The following is a 14,672-nucleotide window of genomic DNA, read 5'->3' as shown; positions in this document are numbered from 1 at the left end:
AAATAATTTGTATTTCATCATGTTTTCAAGACAATTTAAAACAACCCTCCCACGCCAGGGAATCCGGGCATTTTCCGTCTCGAGGGCCGCAAGACAGGTGGTTGAGGTCAGCTCGTTGTCCGAGTTCAAGGAGAAGGTGCTCTCGCAGAAGGCTGCATTTGTCGACTTCTACGCCTCCTGGTGCGCTCCATGTAAAACCATCTCCCCAGTGGTGGAGAAGCTGTCCGAGACCCACAAAGACGTCAAGTTCTTTAAAGTGGACGTGGACAACGCTCAGGACGTTGCGATGGAGTACGGAATCAGCGCAATGCCGACGTTCATCACCTTCAAAGACGGCGTGAAGGAAGGCCAGTTTGTGGGTGCCAGTCCTCAGGCCATCCAGCAGCTCGTGGTGGCTGCCAAACAGTGAGAGAATAAACTTGATAAGCTAGTATATATATTAACCAAGGTTCATCTCGTCCAGTTCATCTAACAACTCGTCAATGTCGATCTGAGGAGCGTCGTCCTCCTCCTCCATGTCGTCCTCCTCGACAGGCTTGTTCTCGGCCCTGTACAGGTTGACCGTCTTTCTGAGCTCCTGGTCCTCCTCCAGCTCCTGCAAGAACAGCTCGTAGTCTCTTTCGGCCTTCTCTGCCTCCTGTCTGGCCTGCCTTGAATCGACAATCTCGTCGGCAACAAGGTCCTTATGCTCATTGGCCATTCGCTTGAGCTTCCAGTTTCTGCGCTTCATACGCTTGTTCGAGCGCACGTAATGCTTCTTCACCAGCACCACGTCCGGAATCGTGTCGGTGTTGAGCTCGTCGAACAGCTCGTTGTTGAAGTTCGAGTTGGTGAGAAAGTAGCCCAGAGCAGAGTCTCCAGGGTGCAGGATTCCGCCCAAATGCGACCGCACATAGTACTCCTGGTCGTTCGAGCCCATGTCGCTGGCGCGGGCCACTGTGATGTCGGCCAGAAGCCATCTCCCGTTGCGCTGGCCCGTCGGCTCCACGTCGAGTACAATGAACTCCACCATCTGGGTAACATCTGCTAGAGCCACAAACGGCGTGCGCCAGAACACCTGTGCCAACAGGTCGCCGGTCTGCAGCGAGACAGGATCGATAAATTGCACCATGTTGCTCACCTTGGAGCACAGCACCAGCCGGGAGATGTCTCCCATAGACTTGGCCAGCTTCTTGGGCAGCACCACCAGGTCGTCCTTGCAGATGGGCACGATCTCGACGGAAAACGTGAATTTGTACTGCGAAGTGCCGGAATGAATGTCCTGACTGATCAGCTCCTCACTTTTCTTCGACTTGATCGGCACCACGCTATTGAGAAAATCGATCATCTTGGCGGCATGGTTCCGCTGCGAGTAGTAGAAGTCCAGTCCGTCCTTCGACTCCTTGATAGATATCGTGTCCATGTGCGCGTTATGTTTCAGAATCAGCTGCTCGAGGTACAAAAAAGTTCTTTTGTGCTGCACTTTCTGTCTGATCTGGACGGCAGCACGCCAGGTGTTGGCGGTGTACGACTTGGCACAGTCGGGACACTGCATAGCCACAACAACGTACTCCACCTCGAAACTCTGCTGGATGATCGTGTTCGTGAGCGCCTCGCCCTGGACGGTGAGTTTGATGCGGATTCTCCTGGAATGCGGCTCTGTCCAGATAAACGAGGCATCTATGAGTCTCACCTTGTTCAGACCTTTCAGTCTGCGCAGGCAGATAGCCAGCAGTTCTCTGCTCTCGAGCTCGGCTCGCATCCACTGCTGGGGCGGCTGCAAAAACCGCTCGCAGTTACGGCAAAAGGAGATGTTTGCCTCTCTAGGGATTCCTGCCGTGATGTCCACGTTCAACTTGATACAGTCGTAACACATGACAAGTCCAGTGGACCCGTCCATCGGCACACCACAGTTGCAGCACAGAACGGTGGCCTGCGGCTGCACAGCCTGGGGGGTGAGCTGGGTATAATTAGACATGAAAAGTTTAGTAAAAAAAACCTTAAAAAATTTATTTGTAATTTGAAATAAATTGTAGCACAGCCCTGACAAAAAATTTACATCTATCCACCTATGACCAACCTGCTGTCGTTACATGTCAAGAACCGCACGTCCGAAATCCGCGACATTCTCATGGCCGAGCGCACGACGCTCAGCTGGATCAAGTTTTGCTCCGTGCTGTCTTTGTCCGCGATGGCGGTGTGTTTCCGCACAGACGACTCGTTCGGCCGCGCCATGGGCCTCATCTTTGCCTGTCTCAGCCTCTTCACCCTCGTGCTCGCCCTCTTCAACTACCTGCGCTCGATCTATAGCTACAGGGCCCAGAAAACAGAAGTCACTAGCTCCGGCCTCACAGACACCTACCTCTCGCTGGTGATACTGGCGCTGCTGGGCATCAATATAGGCTTAATGGCCAAAGGAAGCGAAACAACGCTTGCTATATGAGCGCCAGAAAAATGAGCCCCAGCGCAAAAGGAGGTTTCATAGCCGTAACGCGGGCCGCTGCGCCTGTGGTGCCGCTATCTGCGGCCGACGACACCGCAGTCGACGACGCAACAGTGAAGCTGTTGCTCATGGCTGCATAGAATCCGCTAAAATCTGAATAACCCGTATAGTACGTGCTGTAGGCCTTCCAGACGTCCGACGCAACAGACTTGGCGTCGAAGCCGCTGCCGGTCGCCGCAAAGGTCAGAAACGTTACGTCCGGCGCCACGCTGTCCGTGTACACGAGCTCCTGGGTCGAGTGGTCCTTCGTGATGATGCTTACGTAAGCGCTCGGGTCCTGGACTTTGCAGTTGGAGTTGGTGTTGGTGTGGATGAAGGCGGCCTCCATGGAAAGACGGCTCGCGAAGGGCACTTTGGTGAACACGTACGAGTATGCTGCGTACGCGGAGCTGAGCTGGTCCGCTTTCAGCACGTTTTTGTCCTCGTACGCAACAAACATCTGCACGAGCTCGTCGTCTTCGTTATCGATCACAAAGCGTTCCCACTGCGCCACGTTGTACTGCATGTCGTCGTTGATGGCGAGGAGCATTTCCTGTCGTGAAAAAGCTGCTGCGAGGCCTGCGAGGCCGGCAACCGTGCTAGCTAGCAAGCGGTGCATAATAGGAGAAATAAATTATTTTAGAGAAATTGAAGCCACACCTGGTAGCCAGATCTGGCAGCCAGATCGACAGCAAGACTGCGGCCAGCGCGCGGTACCAAGCACAAACACACTAATGCTACAAGCAGCGGGGTGCACAGAGACTCTCCAGGTCTCCCGGCACAATAGGTGTGTTTAGTAGTGCCAGGAGCGAGGTAGAGGAAATGTATATTTTTTTACCTATTATTATTGTTATGCTTTCTAACATCAAGGTTTATGTACGGTGCCGGGCACGCAACGAGCGCGAGGTGGCCGAGAACGCGGGGGTTGTGGTGTCTGTGCCGTCGCGAGAGCAGATTGCTGTGTGTTCGGGCACGCACCAGCGCACGTACGCGTTTGACCGCGTATTTGGCGCAGAGAGCGACCAGGAATCGATTTTCGAGACGGTGGCGGAGCCGATGCTCGCGCAGATCTTGGCGGGCTACAATTGCACTGTGTTTGCGTACGGGCAGACCGGCACGGGCAAGACGCACACGATGGTGGGCGATCTGGGCGTGCACCACAACAGGCTGTCCACAGACGCGGGGATCATCCCGCGCTCTGTGCACAAGCTATTCGAGCGCCTCAAGAGCGTTCCGGACTACTCCGTGAAGGTGTCGTTTATAGAGCTCTACAACGAGAATATCCGGGACCTGCTGGGCGACGAGTCGCGCCCGCTCAAGATATTCGACGACGTGGGCAAAAAGGGAGTTCTGGTGCAGGGGATCCACGAGATGTACATCCGGACGGCGGCGGAAGGGCTGCGGCTGGCAGCGCAGGGGTCTGAGCGGCGCAAAGTGGCGAGCACGCGGTGCAACGACCTCTCGTCGCGGTCGCACACGGTGTTTTCCATCACGGTGCACATGCGCACGCAGGACTCGTACAAGATGGGCGGCGAGGAGTTTGTCAAGGTGGGCAAGCTGAACCTGGTGGATCTGGGTGGGTCCGAGAACATCTCGCGGTCCGGCGCGACCAACCAGCGCGCCAAGGAGGCCGGCATGATCAACCAGTCGCTGCTGACGCTAGGGCGTGTGATCAACGCGCTCGTGGCCAACTCGCCGCACATCCCGTACCGCGAGTCGAAGCTGACGCGGCTGTTACAGGACTCACTAGGCGGACGCACCTGCACGAGCATCATCGCGACGCTGTCGCCGGCGAAAACGTCGCTCGAGGAGACGCTGAGCACGCTGGAGTACGCACACACGGCAAAAAGCATCCGCAACAAGCCGCAAGTCAACGAGGTCGTCAACAAGAAAACGCTCATCAGTGAGTACATGGACGAGATCGAGCGGCTCACCAGAGACCTGAACGCCGCGCGCACGCAGAACGGCGTGTACCTGGACGAGGCCAGCTACGAGCAGCTGTGCCGCGAAAGCGAGAGTCGCCGGATCCGCGTGGAGGAGCTCGAGGCGCGCGTGGGCGGCCAGCAGGACCGGTTCGAGCGCGCCCGCGAGCGCATAGATGCGCTGGAGAAGCAGCTGGAGCAGGAGCATGCCGCGAAACAGCTTGTCGAGGATCGATTAGTCCAGGCGGTAGCAGAGACAAAGCAGCTGCAAAGCCTGCTCAGAGCTTACACAAAGACCAGTGTCGACGCAGCTGCGTTCGAGGATGAGCTGCGCACGCTCCAGAGCCATCGCGGCGGTCTCGTGAACTGGCTGGACTCCAACCAGCACCGCTGGAAGCATACACGGGGGCACGTGACCGCCTTTGCGCAGCAGCTGGACGGGTCGCTTGCGGACGCTGCTGCTGCGACCTCGGACGAGCTGGGAGCATTGTGGGACGCCATAAGAGGTGATCTGGCTGCCGTGGCAGCAGACATGTCGCGGGTGAGCTCGTCGTCGGTGGCGCAGCTGCGAGCACGGTGCGTGGAGTCACGTGATGATTTTGAGGCGCGGTTGGGTGTTCTGGACGGCGGTGTGCACGAGCGACTGGGAGCCGTTGCGCGCGACGTCACGGCGGCATTCCAACTGTTTCTGGAGCGGCTGGGTGCGGACCGGGAGCTGGTAGCATCTCTCAAGGAGGAGTTGCGCGAGAGAGACGGTCAGGTTATGAGTATGCAAGCGGAGCTGAAAAAGTATGTGGAGAACGCGTTGGCGCAGCATCGGACGGTACTGGATCAGGAAAACGAGGAGCTGGTGAGGCTGGTGAGGCAAACTGTCGAGCAGCAGGCCGGCAGACACAGGGCATCGCTGGACAGCGTGGCAGAGCACGTGACTGGCGTGTTTGAGGCAATGGAGCAGGCGCGCCGCAATCGGCCGGACGTTTTGGCAGAAGTGGACACGAAGTTGGCCGACGCGGAGACTTGTGTTGCTGCTCAGCGCGATACAGTGCAGCAGCGGCTGGACGGCTGGCACGTCACCGAGTGGGAGAAGACATTGGCGCGGTTCCGAGACGAGTTTACTGCATGGGACGACGAGCGGCTGGAGCAGGTCGACGAAGTCTCGCGCAAGCTATGCGAGAACCTGGGACGTTTAGAAGCGTGTGTGCGCGAGCTGGAAACGAGATTTGGCTCGACAGTTGATTTGCGCGTGCGCGGGCTGCACGAACTACGGACGCAGTGTAACGGTGCTTTACGGGACCTGAATGCGGAACTGGAGGAGGGCGTTGTGGGCTGTGAGGTTCTGGATGGCCAGTCGAAGATGCAGGAGACAAAGATCTTTGAGGCGATTACGCGGTGCGGCCAGCTGAGCAGTGCGGTGGCTGCTGTGCACGACGATCTGGCTGCCAAGCTGGTGCAACTTGAGGAGGCCATTGGCGGCGAAAAGACGCCGTTGAAACGCTCCTGGAACGACGATAAGGAGAACGTGCTGCCAGCGCGCAAGGAGCGGGTGCTGGGGGTGAAAGACGGCAACGCAAGGAGTGTCGTATAGCAGCATGAGTTGCTAGCGCGCACCCCTGCACTGGCTCGTTTATATCGTATTTTTGAAAAACCGAAGCGCACGACCTGCATATATATTTTAGCATTTGTGTATCTCAAAAAGTTAAACACGCCTGATGAGTTCCAAGTAAGTAGTAAATGACATCAAGCTAACCAGCCAGGGTCTTTGCCGACACTGCCGTTCACATTGCCGCTAAAGAGACGTTTTTTCAAACGTACCAGGAAGTCCGCAAAGTCCAGGGCCTGAACTCTCTGGAGCAGCTCTGGGCCGCGTATTACACATATCTGGGAAACGACATCTTTGCCACCGGACTACTGTTTTTCTGTTTGCACGAGCTGATGTATTTTGGCCGCTCGCTGCCCTGGTTCATAATAGATCGCATCCCGTACTTCAGAAAGTACAAGATCCAGGACGCCAAGCTGCCTTCCAACAAAGAGCAATGGGAGTGTCTCAAGTCTGTTCTAATTTCGCATTTCATGGTGGAGGCGTTTCCTATCTGGTTTTTCCATCCCGTGTGTGAAAAGATCGGAATCAGCTACGAGGTGCCATTCCCTTCGCTCAAGACCATGTTCTTGCAGGTGTCCATTTTCTTCCTGCTCGAGGACGCTTGGCATTATTGGTTCCACAGAGGACTGCACTACGGCTCGTTCTACAAGTACATTCACAAGCAGCACCACCGGTACGCTGCTCCGTTCGGTCTTGCCGCAGAGTATGCCCACCCGATCGAGGTGATGCTGCTTGGGTTTGGCACCGTGGGCATCCCGATCGTGTGGTGCTACTTTACAAGAAACCTCCACTTGTTCACGATCTGTATCTGGATCACGCTCCGACTGTACCAGGCTGTGGACGCCCACTCTGGATACGAGTTCCCGTGGTCGCTGCACCACTTTTTGCCGATCTGGGCTGGGGCAGACCACCATGACGAGCACCATCACCACTTCATCGGCAACTACGCCTCGTCGTTCCGGATGTGGGACTTTTTCTTGGATACCGAGGCCGGCAACACGGCGAAGCTGAACCGCGAGAGAAAGGCAAAGCTGAGGGGCGAGAAGAAGGCCAAGCTGAAGGAGTAAGCTATCTGCCCGTGTTTAACATTGGCAGCACATATTGGAAAATCACAGATGGAAAAAAAACGATGAAAAATTCAAGGTGAAAAATAAAGAGATAGAAAATAGAGTATTCTCTTCGCCTGAGCATTGTAAGTATCTCGCTGATGATAAACTCACAGACCTGTACCGACGTTTGAGGAGGAAACATATTGCCTTTACTGAGGGATGCTAACCTTTAGATCGTGTTTTATAGTAATAAAAGCTAATTGAGAAGCATAGTAAAAATGGACAAAGGGTGAAAGGACATCCGGAAGCCTCGAGTATTGAGAAGGCTTGAATCCTCGCCAGCCATTGCCAAGATGCAGTTTGACTTTTTGCCCTACTAATTGATTTTCTTTGACTAAATTCAATTATTTATCATACTGATCGCTTATTTCTTAGCAGTCAATCTTCTGAGGTAGAAGGCCAACTCCTCACCCTCCAAAATGTAACCGTCACATCTTCCAGATTGGCCTGGTCTGGACGAAATGCAAGCGTACAGCTTACCAGATCCGAACTGCGAAGAAACAGCAGGCTCGATCTTGGCGTCACCAGCACGGGCAGCAAGCTTTCTCTGCAACTTGTTGCTCTTCTTGACTTCTTCCTCAGCAGCCTTGGTCTTCTTTCCAAGGGTAACACCGTAATGTTGCTCGAAATATTGCTTGAAAGGAGTAGCGTCGATTTGGACGATGGCAGACTTGGTCAATGTGTTGGTTCTCACCAATTCGTTATTGGATGGGTGGTACACCACACCGGAAACTCTGGTCTTTCTAGAAATTCCCTCAGAGGCCCACGAGAAGTTACCAGTCTCGATTCTCAAAGCTCTGTACTTGACATTTCCACCTCTGGTTCTGACGGCGTGGATTCTCTTGGTACCGATCTTGGTGTTAGCACCTTGTCTTCCCAACTCAAACTTTCTCTTCTTTCTGAACTGGGCTCTTTTAGCACCGGTAGCAGCTCTCTTGTGACGAGAATCCCTGGAAATACCCATGTTGATAATTGAAAAATAAAAAAATGGATGAGAATTTTTAAGTATCGAACACCAGCTAACAAGCCAGCCCGGTACGACGTCACGTGGCCAGGTGTCTCTAAATTTTTTTCCCCCTACACCGCCTAGTTTGAAATATTTTTCTGCTTTACATAATCATGTCCGAAACTATTACAGTCTACGACCAGATCGAAATAGAGGACTTCGTGTTCGACCCTACGCAGAGGATCTTCACATACCCCTGTCCCTGCGGTGACCGTTTTCAGATCGGTCTCGACGACATGCTCGATGGGGAGGACATCGCTGTGTGTCCGTCCTGTTCGCTCATGGTCAAGATCATCTTTGACGAGGAGGACCTGGCCGAATACGTCGACAGCTAGTCTCCCAAATCATCTTGATGTACCTCCGGCCATCTTGATCACCACACCAAGTACCACTGCCAACAGCACATATATGCCCCATCCGTTTTCCCCGTGACCGCTTTGTTCGCTGTGGGCTTTGATCTGTCTCGCCCTGATCTGGTCCTCTGGGTCCAGAACTGCCGGTTTTTCCTGCTCCGTCGTTGCAGGCTCCGGCTCCTTGTATGTACGATTTTCTTGGGCCAGGTCTGCAAAGATCTCAACAAAACGCGGGTCGCCCAGATTGTATTCTCTCGATTTTAATGCCAATTGTCGCCTAGTTCGCTCCGACGTCACCACGCTTCCTGTAGTCTGCTCCTCGCTGGTCATGAACGACAGCAGCCCGGTTACTATTGTAGCCACCGACCACGACGGGTTCCACGTATCCTCGTGGAAATCGCTCATGCTGAGACAGATCCGGGTGTTCACTTGAAACCTGCCGGACGGCGTCAGCATTTTGATTGCTGGCGGGCGGAAGGGATAGTCCGGAGGGAAAATCACTAAGCCATGATACTGCCCATTTTCGTAGGGAGTGCCCGGAGGCCCTGTTATCACGTAGTGCCATTCCAGGATGTTCTCCTCGCTTGGTCTGCACAGAATGTATGGGGGCGGATTTTCCCGGATCTGCTTATATTCTTTTGTCAACCGCTTGTATGCCTGTTTGGATGCCATAAAGTGGGAAATTATTTAATTAAAATAAATTTAATAAATGTCGCTTCAAAAGCCCCCAAACTCGATCAAGATTATCGCGGGCAACTCGCATCCACAGTTCGCAGAGCAAATAGCAGGCTACCTGAACTTGCAAATAGCAGACATCCACGTGATCGATTTTGCGAACCAGGAAAGCGCGGTGCTGGTAAAGGAAAGTATCCGGGATGAAGACGTGTACATCATCCAGACCGGATGTGGAGGACCGGAGAAACTGAACGATCATTTGATGGAACTTCTCTTCATGATCCACGCCTGTAAGGCGGCATCTGCACGGAGAATCACTGCAGTGGTTCCGAATTTTCCCTACGCGAGACAAGACAGGAAAGACAAAAGCAGAGTGGCCATTTCGGCGAAGCTTGTTGCAAACCTGCTGGTGACTGCTGGCTGTCATCATGTTATTACGATGGACTTGCATGCGTCGCAGATCCAAGGTTTTTTCAACATCCCTGTGGACAATCTATATGCGGAACCCGAGGTGCTTAAGTACGTCAAACTGAAGCTCGGGACATCAGACTTAATAATGGTGTCGCCCGATGCCGGTGGGGCAAAGAGAGTTGCGTCATTGGCTGACAAGTTGGACACGCCGTTTGCATTAATTCACAAGGAGCGGGCTAAGGCCAACGAGGTGAGCCGCATGGTGCTGGTGGGAGACGTAAAGGGCAAAGTGTGTGTGCTGGTCGACGACATGGCTGATACATGCGGTACATTGTGTAAGGCGTCAGATCTGCTACTCGAAAGGGGGGCCAGATCTGTGATTGCCATAGTGACACACGGCATCTTTAGTGGTCAGGCCCTTGCGAGAATCAACCAAGGGTCGCTGGCGAAGATCGTTTGCACGAACTCAATGCCGCTGTCCAACGTGGCAGAAGCATCCGGGAAGCTGGAAATCATTGACATAAGCCCGACATTGGCCGAGGCCATCAGACGTCTTCACAATGGAGAGTCTGTGTCCTACTTGTTTAATAACCCTGTTTAATACACTGTCATGTGACCTGACGCACTCGATACATGTACTCGTAGATGTGGGAAAATAAAGTTTTTCGGTACTACGTATTCACCGTCGAATCCAATCACAAGGGGATATCTTTTCGCGTTTTCTGACTATCGAATAATCACGAACAAGAGAAAACAACTTCGAGCGGCTTTTCTAGGCAGTAAACGCAAAATACGTGCAGGCGCGCTATTCCTTTGCAGTTGCCGAAGTGCATCCTTGCTGATGATCCTTTTGTGGTAGGCAGTGCATTAAACACGATATGCACTCGAAACAAACTGCGGGCCTGAATAGGAGGAGCCTTCAGTTTAAAAGGGGCCATGGCACCTGACGGTAGCTGCCGTGCGAGCAATGCTGGTAGTTGGCCAATAGAGTTCCCGCCCCTTTCCCTCACAACTGCTCTTGCCGCACAGCCGCCAAATTTGACACATCGACCGATCACGTACACGAGAATGCCATCATGTACGTGCAATACATAGCACCCAAATCTCGGTCTTCGCTCTCTAGCCCGTAATAGTAGCCGCTCCAAAACATAACAATCGGACGCATGTTTGACATCCGATTTTGGCAGTGTTTTCCTATTGATCTGCTTGTATCTGCCCCCTCCCCCAATAGCCTGAATGTACCATCGGTTCCTTTGTCTGGTCTTTGATACAGTCGTGCCTTCCACCAATAATGAACTGCCTTGTTCATCGACAAGACCCCCGTGTATTCAATTATTTCGATATGCACATGCACCTATGTTGCATAAACAATGCATCATTTAATAAATTGTTGAAACTGATTGAAAATTTGACAAGGTTTAGCAATGTATAGGACCCATATTGACCGCTCTTGACGAACGAATAAAAATTCACGGAAGTCGGAGTGAACATTAAATATTAGAGACTCAGCCATCTAGGTCATCTCCTAGAATCGTCTTCTGCATACGAAGACGTTGATTAAACCTGCTGTTTTGGTTTTCATGCACTAGTCGCTCATGCCTTTGTAGAGAATCTTTCCTTCTGAACTTCTTACCGCATCCTTCTCTCGGACACACATTCGGCTTCTTTTTCTTCGGATCGACCTCACTCTCGTTGTTTTTGGGCTTCGACAGAGTCCGGACGTCAGGTTCGATGCCCTCTTGGAACTTAAGTCGTAGCAAATTCTCCAGTGTCTCTGAGTGTTGCGACAAACAATGACGTCTAAGCTCAGGTTTCCTAGGAAGCCCTATAATTCTGTACGGACAGTCTTTCACAGGACACTTGTTGGATCTCACAAGCTTGTACTTTTCCAAATGAAGGATAAAGCTCTCCACGGTGTTGAACTGCTCGGTGCAGTGGCTGCACTTGTACGAGCTCCCCTTTTTCGGAACCGAGTTCAGCAGCTCCCACAATGAGGAGTCTTTTTGCAACTGTTCAACCTGCGACAGTGCGGACTCCTCAGAGTCCAGCAACACATTTTTGGGTAGAGAACGTCTTTGGTCCCGCGCTTTGAAAGTAGTTTGCGTGTCTTCGAATGAAAGCGATTTAGAGCGTTTCAACAAGGAACTGGAGCGGTCTTCCAACTGGAACTGCGGAGCCGGCCACCCGAACCCCATGATGGCGGGCTGTTGGTATTGATGGGGCTGTGCATGCGGAGCTTCTGTCTCATCCTTCTTGATGTCGAAGATTAGATCGGCAGCGCTGCTTGGCTTGTCGCTGAAGGACGAGTCGGGTGTAAATTGTTGTCTTGGATAGTTAGGGGATTGGTACGAGTAGTGGGCCTGTGCCTGTGCTAGCGGGTTTGCATTGAACTGCTGAAAATGACCTATTTGAAAGGGGGCAATTGAAGAGTATGATGAATATTGCGTCTGTTGCGGGAAGCCATTAGCATATGGGACGAAGTAGCCAGCCTGGTCTAGGAAGTTTGGCTCTTGCTGCTGCTGATAATGGTGCACTGAAAAGTTATGCTGATCATATGGTGATTGCCAAGTGGGAATCTGTTTTTCATCAGACATTAGCATTGTCCCACGTCTACGAAAGCGCACTTTCAGAATGCAATTTAAAGGTCAGGAGCGTAAAGTGTAATGACGGGAAAATGCAGTGATGCATGGATGCCTATCAGGAGGCAACTAAAGAGTAAGTATTCAACAAGGAAGTTCGATAAAGAGGGAAGAAATGATCGCTTATAAATAGGGTACGGGAAATGCACGAAAAAAAAGCCAATCTATGCGCGTTCAGAACTGTAATTTATTCCTACATGCACACATTGGATGCGATACATCGTTCTCTGGTGCAGCCGCCGCAAGACGGCGGCTTATCTTCGTATGCGCTCCTACCACACTGATCCCACTGCTATGCAAACTGATTTTTATTCGCAACATCCATGCTACATCTGGTTATGCAAGGCAATGCAGCCGCAGCGGCAATCTTCACACACAAAGAGTATGCCACGAGTACATGATCCTCAATTGTCTGGCGACTTGAGAATTCCAAGCACTTCAGTCGAATGTCCTTCTTTTGCGTTCACTGTTCATGTTAGCGCTGCGTTTCGCAAGGTCTGCCCAGCAGCTAGCTTTTGCCAAGTCTTTCTCGCATCCAATTCCCAGCTCATAAAATCGCTGCAACAAAAGCATCGCCTTCACCATTCCACACCCAGCTGCACGTAGAGCCCATGCAAATGCCTCATCGTAGTCCTGCTTCAAATTGTCGCTACCGACAAAATACCACGAACATAATCCCATCATGCCGTCCACATCCCCACTGCTCGCTGCCATGTTATAAAAGTGTATCGATAAGTCGGCGTTCGGCTCCACAAGCTTGCCCACCTCGTACAACTTGCCAAGCAACGAGGCTGACTTTGCGTGTCCTAGGGACGCCGCATGGAAAAACAGCTTGATGGCATACTTGGTGTCTTGGATCACAATGTCTCTGAATCCATTGAGAAAGATCATACCCAGCTCATACGGCGCGCCACAGGACAGCTCGGAAGCTACCTCGGTAGCTCGCTTCAACCAGCTGATTCCCTGTCTCTTTGTGATTATGTCATCAGGAAGCCCCATCAGGCCTTTGAAACAGTAGATTCCGTACTCCATCATGGCGACCGGGTGATTGTTCAATGCGGCGATCTCGAGAAACTTGACAACTTTCCGGGAATCTGGGGAGCAGCCCCAACCTTTACGGTAGCACACCGCAGTTCTATACGCCCCCTCTGCATGTCGGGCCTTTCCGGCTGCTTCGAAGTAGCTGAGGGCTTTTGAATCGTCGGACTTGCCAAACATTCCCACTGCATAAGAGTCGCCCAGAAAGTACTGTGCGTCAACGCACCCACCGCGCGAGCTTCGCTTCAACAGATCGTGGGCTTCCAGTAGATACTCTTTTCGCTTTTTCGTTTCCGCGGCATCGTCGGGCTTCATTGTGAGCCCGTTGCGCACCAGAATTTGGGCATACGAAAACTGAACTTCGGGGTCTCGTATCTTCTTTGCGTTGCGCCCGTACAGTTCCAGCACTTTGTCGGTCGACACCAGCGAGACCGAGCAGGGCCCCAGCGTGTGCTGCAAAAAATCATGCGAGTCTGTGGCATTGGAAAGATGCATTATGGGTGACATGATGTGGTTCTGCGTAAATATCTCGGCTTTGGGGGTAAAGCTTAGATGGCTGGGTATTGACCTTTCTGAGAATGTTTCCGAGTCCTCTTTTCTCAGACCCAGAGGCGATTCAGGGTTTGAAGGGCTTCTCACCGGTTTGGCTGGCGTTTTGGGTACTGTTTTCTGCGGCGCCTCTGGCTCGCTCGACACAGACAGTGAGGCAAACATATCGTGACTTTGCGTGTGGCTGTCGAGCTCGGCAGACGGCGGTAAGGGCCCCGAGCCTGAGCACGACGCCAGCGTCTGCTGCGCACTGACAAACGAGTTTTGCAGGCTTTCCTTGGAGCTGCTGGCCGTGTAGCCAGGGCTGGAGTGCGGGTATGAGGGGGGCTGCATGGGTAACGGAGATGTGTGCGTGGAGGTGTTTTTGTGGCAGACATCGGGGCTGTTTGTCTGCTCATTGCTCATCGCGAAATAGTTACCGCTAAGAAAAAAGGGTAAAAAGAGGAGCGATTTTTTGGGCCTTATATAGGCAGACGACCAGTCCGGGATCAGAAGCAGATGAAAAGCCGACTGCAGGTCCCCTGGAGGTCCATCACATGTCGATGGAGATTCGATGACAGCCAGATCAAATCCTGGTTCACGTGATGAGCTGAGGGCTGGGTATCCGCGTTATTAAATAGAGTTTCCATGTAAGACAAAGCCGTGCAAACTTTGGCGGGGGGCAGAAGAGTTGAGCCATCCACAGCTCCTCTGGTCTGTGTCTGAGGCAATCTGTCGTGTTTGTTTATTTTTATCGGTGTGCCCCCCCCACCCACCCTACCAACAGATATGCCCCACGCTTATACAACACCCCACACCTCGAATTTTCTTTCCATTTTCACCATGTTCAGGAAGTGGAAGGCAGACAAGTCCAAGCGGGACACGGCGCCGCCGCCGAGCGAGAACGACTCGGAATCCTTGAAGGCCGAC

At 52.6% G+C, this 14,672-nt stretch overlaps 12 protein-coding genes across 12 annotated transcripts; 6 read left to right on the top strand and 6 right to left on the bottom strand.

The window, feature by feature from the left end:
* Positions 1-19: 19 nt before the first annotated feature.
* On the top strand, positions 20-409 carry OGAPODRAFT_47747 (uncharacterized protein; the record flags this gene model as incomplete). Its single annotated transcript, XM_018355561.1, has 1 exon — positions 20-409. One exon carries the CDS (start codon positions 20-22, stop codon positions 407-409), a length of 390 nt encoding a protein of 129 aa, XP_018211745.1.
* Positions 97-1,930, bottom strand: OGAPODRAFT_16329 (uncharacterized protein). Its single transcript, XM_018354354.1, has one exon. It carries the CDS (start codon positions 1,877-1,879, stop codon positions 440-442), a length of 1,440 nt encoding a protein of 479 aa, XP_018211744.1. The 5' UTR covers positions 1,880-1,930; the 3' UTR covers positions 97-439.
* Positions 1,931-1,995: 65 nt separating this feature from the next.
* On the bottom strand, positions 1,996-3,030 carry OGAPODRAFT_16328 (uncharacterized protein). The gene has a single exon (XM_018354353.1). The coding sequence runs from the start codon at positions 3,009-3,011 to the stop codon at positions 2,415-2,417; it is 597 nt and encodes a 198-aa protein (XP_018211742.1). The 5' UTR covers positions 3,012-3,030; the 3' UTR covers positions 1,996-2,414.
* On the top strand, positions 1,996-3,030 carry OGAPODRAFT_93767 (uncharacterized protein). Its single transcript, XM_018357404.1, has one exon. It carries the CDS (start codon positions 2,051-2,053, stop codon positions 2,420-2,422), a length of 372 nt encoding a protein of 123 aa, XP_018211743.1. The 5' UTR covers positions 1,996-2,050; the 3' UTR covers positions 2,423-3,030.
* Positions 3,031-3,319: 289 nt separating this feature from the next.
* OGAPODRAFT_87610 (uncharacterized protein) lies at positions 3,320-4,376 on the top strand (the record flags this gene model as incomplete). Its single annotated transcript, XM_018356869.1, has 1 exon — positions 3,320-4,376. A coding segment is annotated over exon 1 (858 nt), but the record flags the coding sequence as incomplete, so codon positions are not given.
* A 1,716-nt stretch (positions 4,377-6,092) lies between these two features.
* OGAPODRAFT_76299 (uncharacterized protein) lies at positions 6,093-7,297 on the top strand (the record flags this gene model as incomplete). The annotated part of the gene is made up of 4 exons (XM_018356156.1): positions 6,093-6,103; positions 6,138-7,046; positions 7,099-7,175; positions 7,206-7,297. The coding sequence occupies 4 exons, from the start codon at positions 6,093-6,095 to the stop codon at positions 7,256-7,258; spliced, it is 1,050 nt and encodes a 349-aa protein (XP_018211740.1). The 3' UTR covers positions 7,259-7,297.
* Positions 7,298-7,455: 158 nt separating this feature from the next.
* On the bottom strand, positions 7,456-8,056 carry OGAPODRAFT_99834 (uncharacterized protein; the record flags this gene model as incomplete). The annotated part of the gene is made up of 1 exon (XM_018358104.1): positions 7,456-8,056. One exon carries the CDS (start codon positions 8,054-8,056, stop codon positions 7,457-7,459), a length of 600 nt encoding a protein of 199 aa, XP_018211739.1.
* Positions 8,057-8,198: 142 nt separating this feature from the next.
* OGAPODRAFT_99832 (uncharacterized protein) lies at positions 8,199-9,109 on the top strand. The gene has a single exon (XM_018358103.1). It carries the CDS (start codon positions 8,212-8,214, stop codon positions 8,431-8,433), a length of 222 nt encoding a protein of 73 aa, XP_018211738.1. The 5' UTR covers positions 8,199-8,211; the 3' UTR covers positions 8,434-9,109.
* On the bottom strand, positions 8,443-9,123 carry OGAPODRAFT_82341 (uncharacterized protein; the record flags this gene model as incomplete). Its single annotated transcript, XM_018356611.1, has 2 exons — positions 8,443-8,489; positions 8,535-9,123. The coding sequence occupies 2 exons, from the start codon at positions 9,121-9,123 to the stop codon at positions 8,443-8,445; spliced, it is 636 nt and encodes a 211-aa protein (XP_018211737.1).
* Positions 9,124-9,160: 37 nt separating this feature from the next.
* OGAPODRAFT_82340 (uncharacterized protein) lies at positions 9,161-10,154 on the top strand (the record flags this gene model as incomplete). The annotated part of the gene is made up of 1 exon (XM_018356610.1): positions 9,161-10,154. The coding sequence occupies one exon, from the start codon at positions 9,161-9,163 to the stop codon at positions 10,136-10,138; it is 978 nt and encodes a 325-aa protein (XP_018211736.1). The 3' UTR covers positions 10,139-10,154.
* Positions 10,155-11,042: 888 nt separating this feature from the next.
* On the bottom strand, positions 11,043-12,131 carry OGAPODRAFT_8067 (uncharacterized protein; the record flags this gene model as incomplete). Its single annotated transcript, XM_018356463.1, has 1 exon — positions 11,043-12,131. The coding sequence occupies one exon, from the start codon at positions 12,129-12,131 to the stop codon at positions 11,043-11,045; it is 1,089 nt and encodes a 362-aa protein (XP_018211735.1).
* A 391-nt stretch (positions 12,132-12,522) lies between these two features.
* OGAPODRAFT_16327 (uncharacterized protein) lies at positions 12,523-14,197 on the bottom strand. The gene has a single exon (XM_018354352.1). The coding sequence runs from the start codon at positions 14,166-14,168 to the stop codon at positions 12,615-12,617; it is 1,554 nt and encodes a 517-aa protein (XP_018211734.1). The 5' UTR covers positions 14,169-14,197; the 3' UTR covers positions 12,523-12,614.
* Positions 14,198-14,672: the final 475 nt, after the last annotated feature.

The sequence above is a fragment of the Ogataea polymorpha genome, assembly GCF_001664045.1.
Source record: "Ogataea polymorpha strain NCYC 495 leu1.1 chromosome Unknown OGAPOscaffold_3, whole genome shotgun sequence".
In the NCBI taxonomy this organism is placed as follows: Eukaryota; Fungi; Ascomycota; class Pichiomycetes; order Pichiales; family Pichiaceae; genus Ogataea; species Ogataea polymorpha.
This window is presented reverse-complemented; position numbering and strand designations above follow the sequence as displayed.

Coding starts and splice junctions, on each gene's coding strand:
- OGAPODRAFT_16329 (XM_018354354.1), bottom strand. CDS start 1,879: ATGGACGGGTCCACTGGACTTGTCATGTGTTACGACTGTATCAAGTTG.
- OGAPODRAFT_93767 (XM_018357404.1), top strand. CDS start 2,051: ATGACCAACCTGCTGTCGTTACATGTCAAGAACCGCACGTCCGAAATC.
- OGAPODRAFT_16328 (XM_018354353.1), bottom strand. CDS start 3,011: ATGCTCCTCGCCATCAACGACGACATGCAGTACAACGTGGCGCAGTGG.
- OGAPODRAFT_99832 (XM_018358103.1), top strand. CDS start 8,212: ATGTCCGAAACTATTACAGTCTACGACCAGATCGAAATAGAGGACTTC.
- OGAPODRAFT_16327 (XM_018354352.1), bottom strand. CDS start 14,168: ATGAGCAATGAGCAGACAAACAGCCCCGATGTCTGCCACAAAAACACC.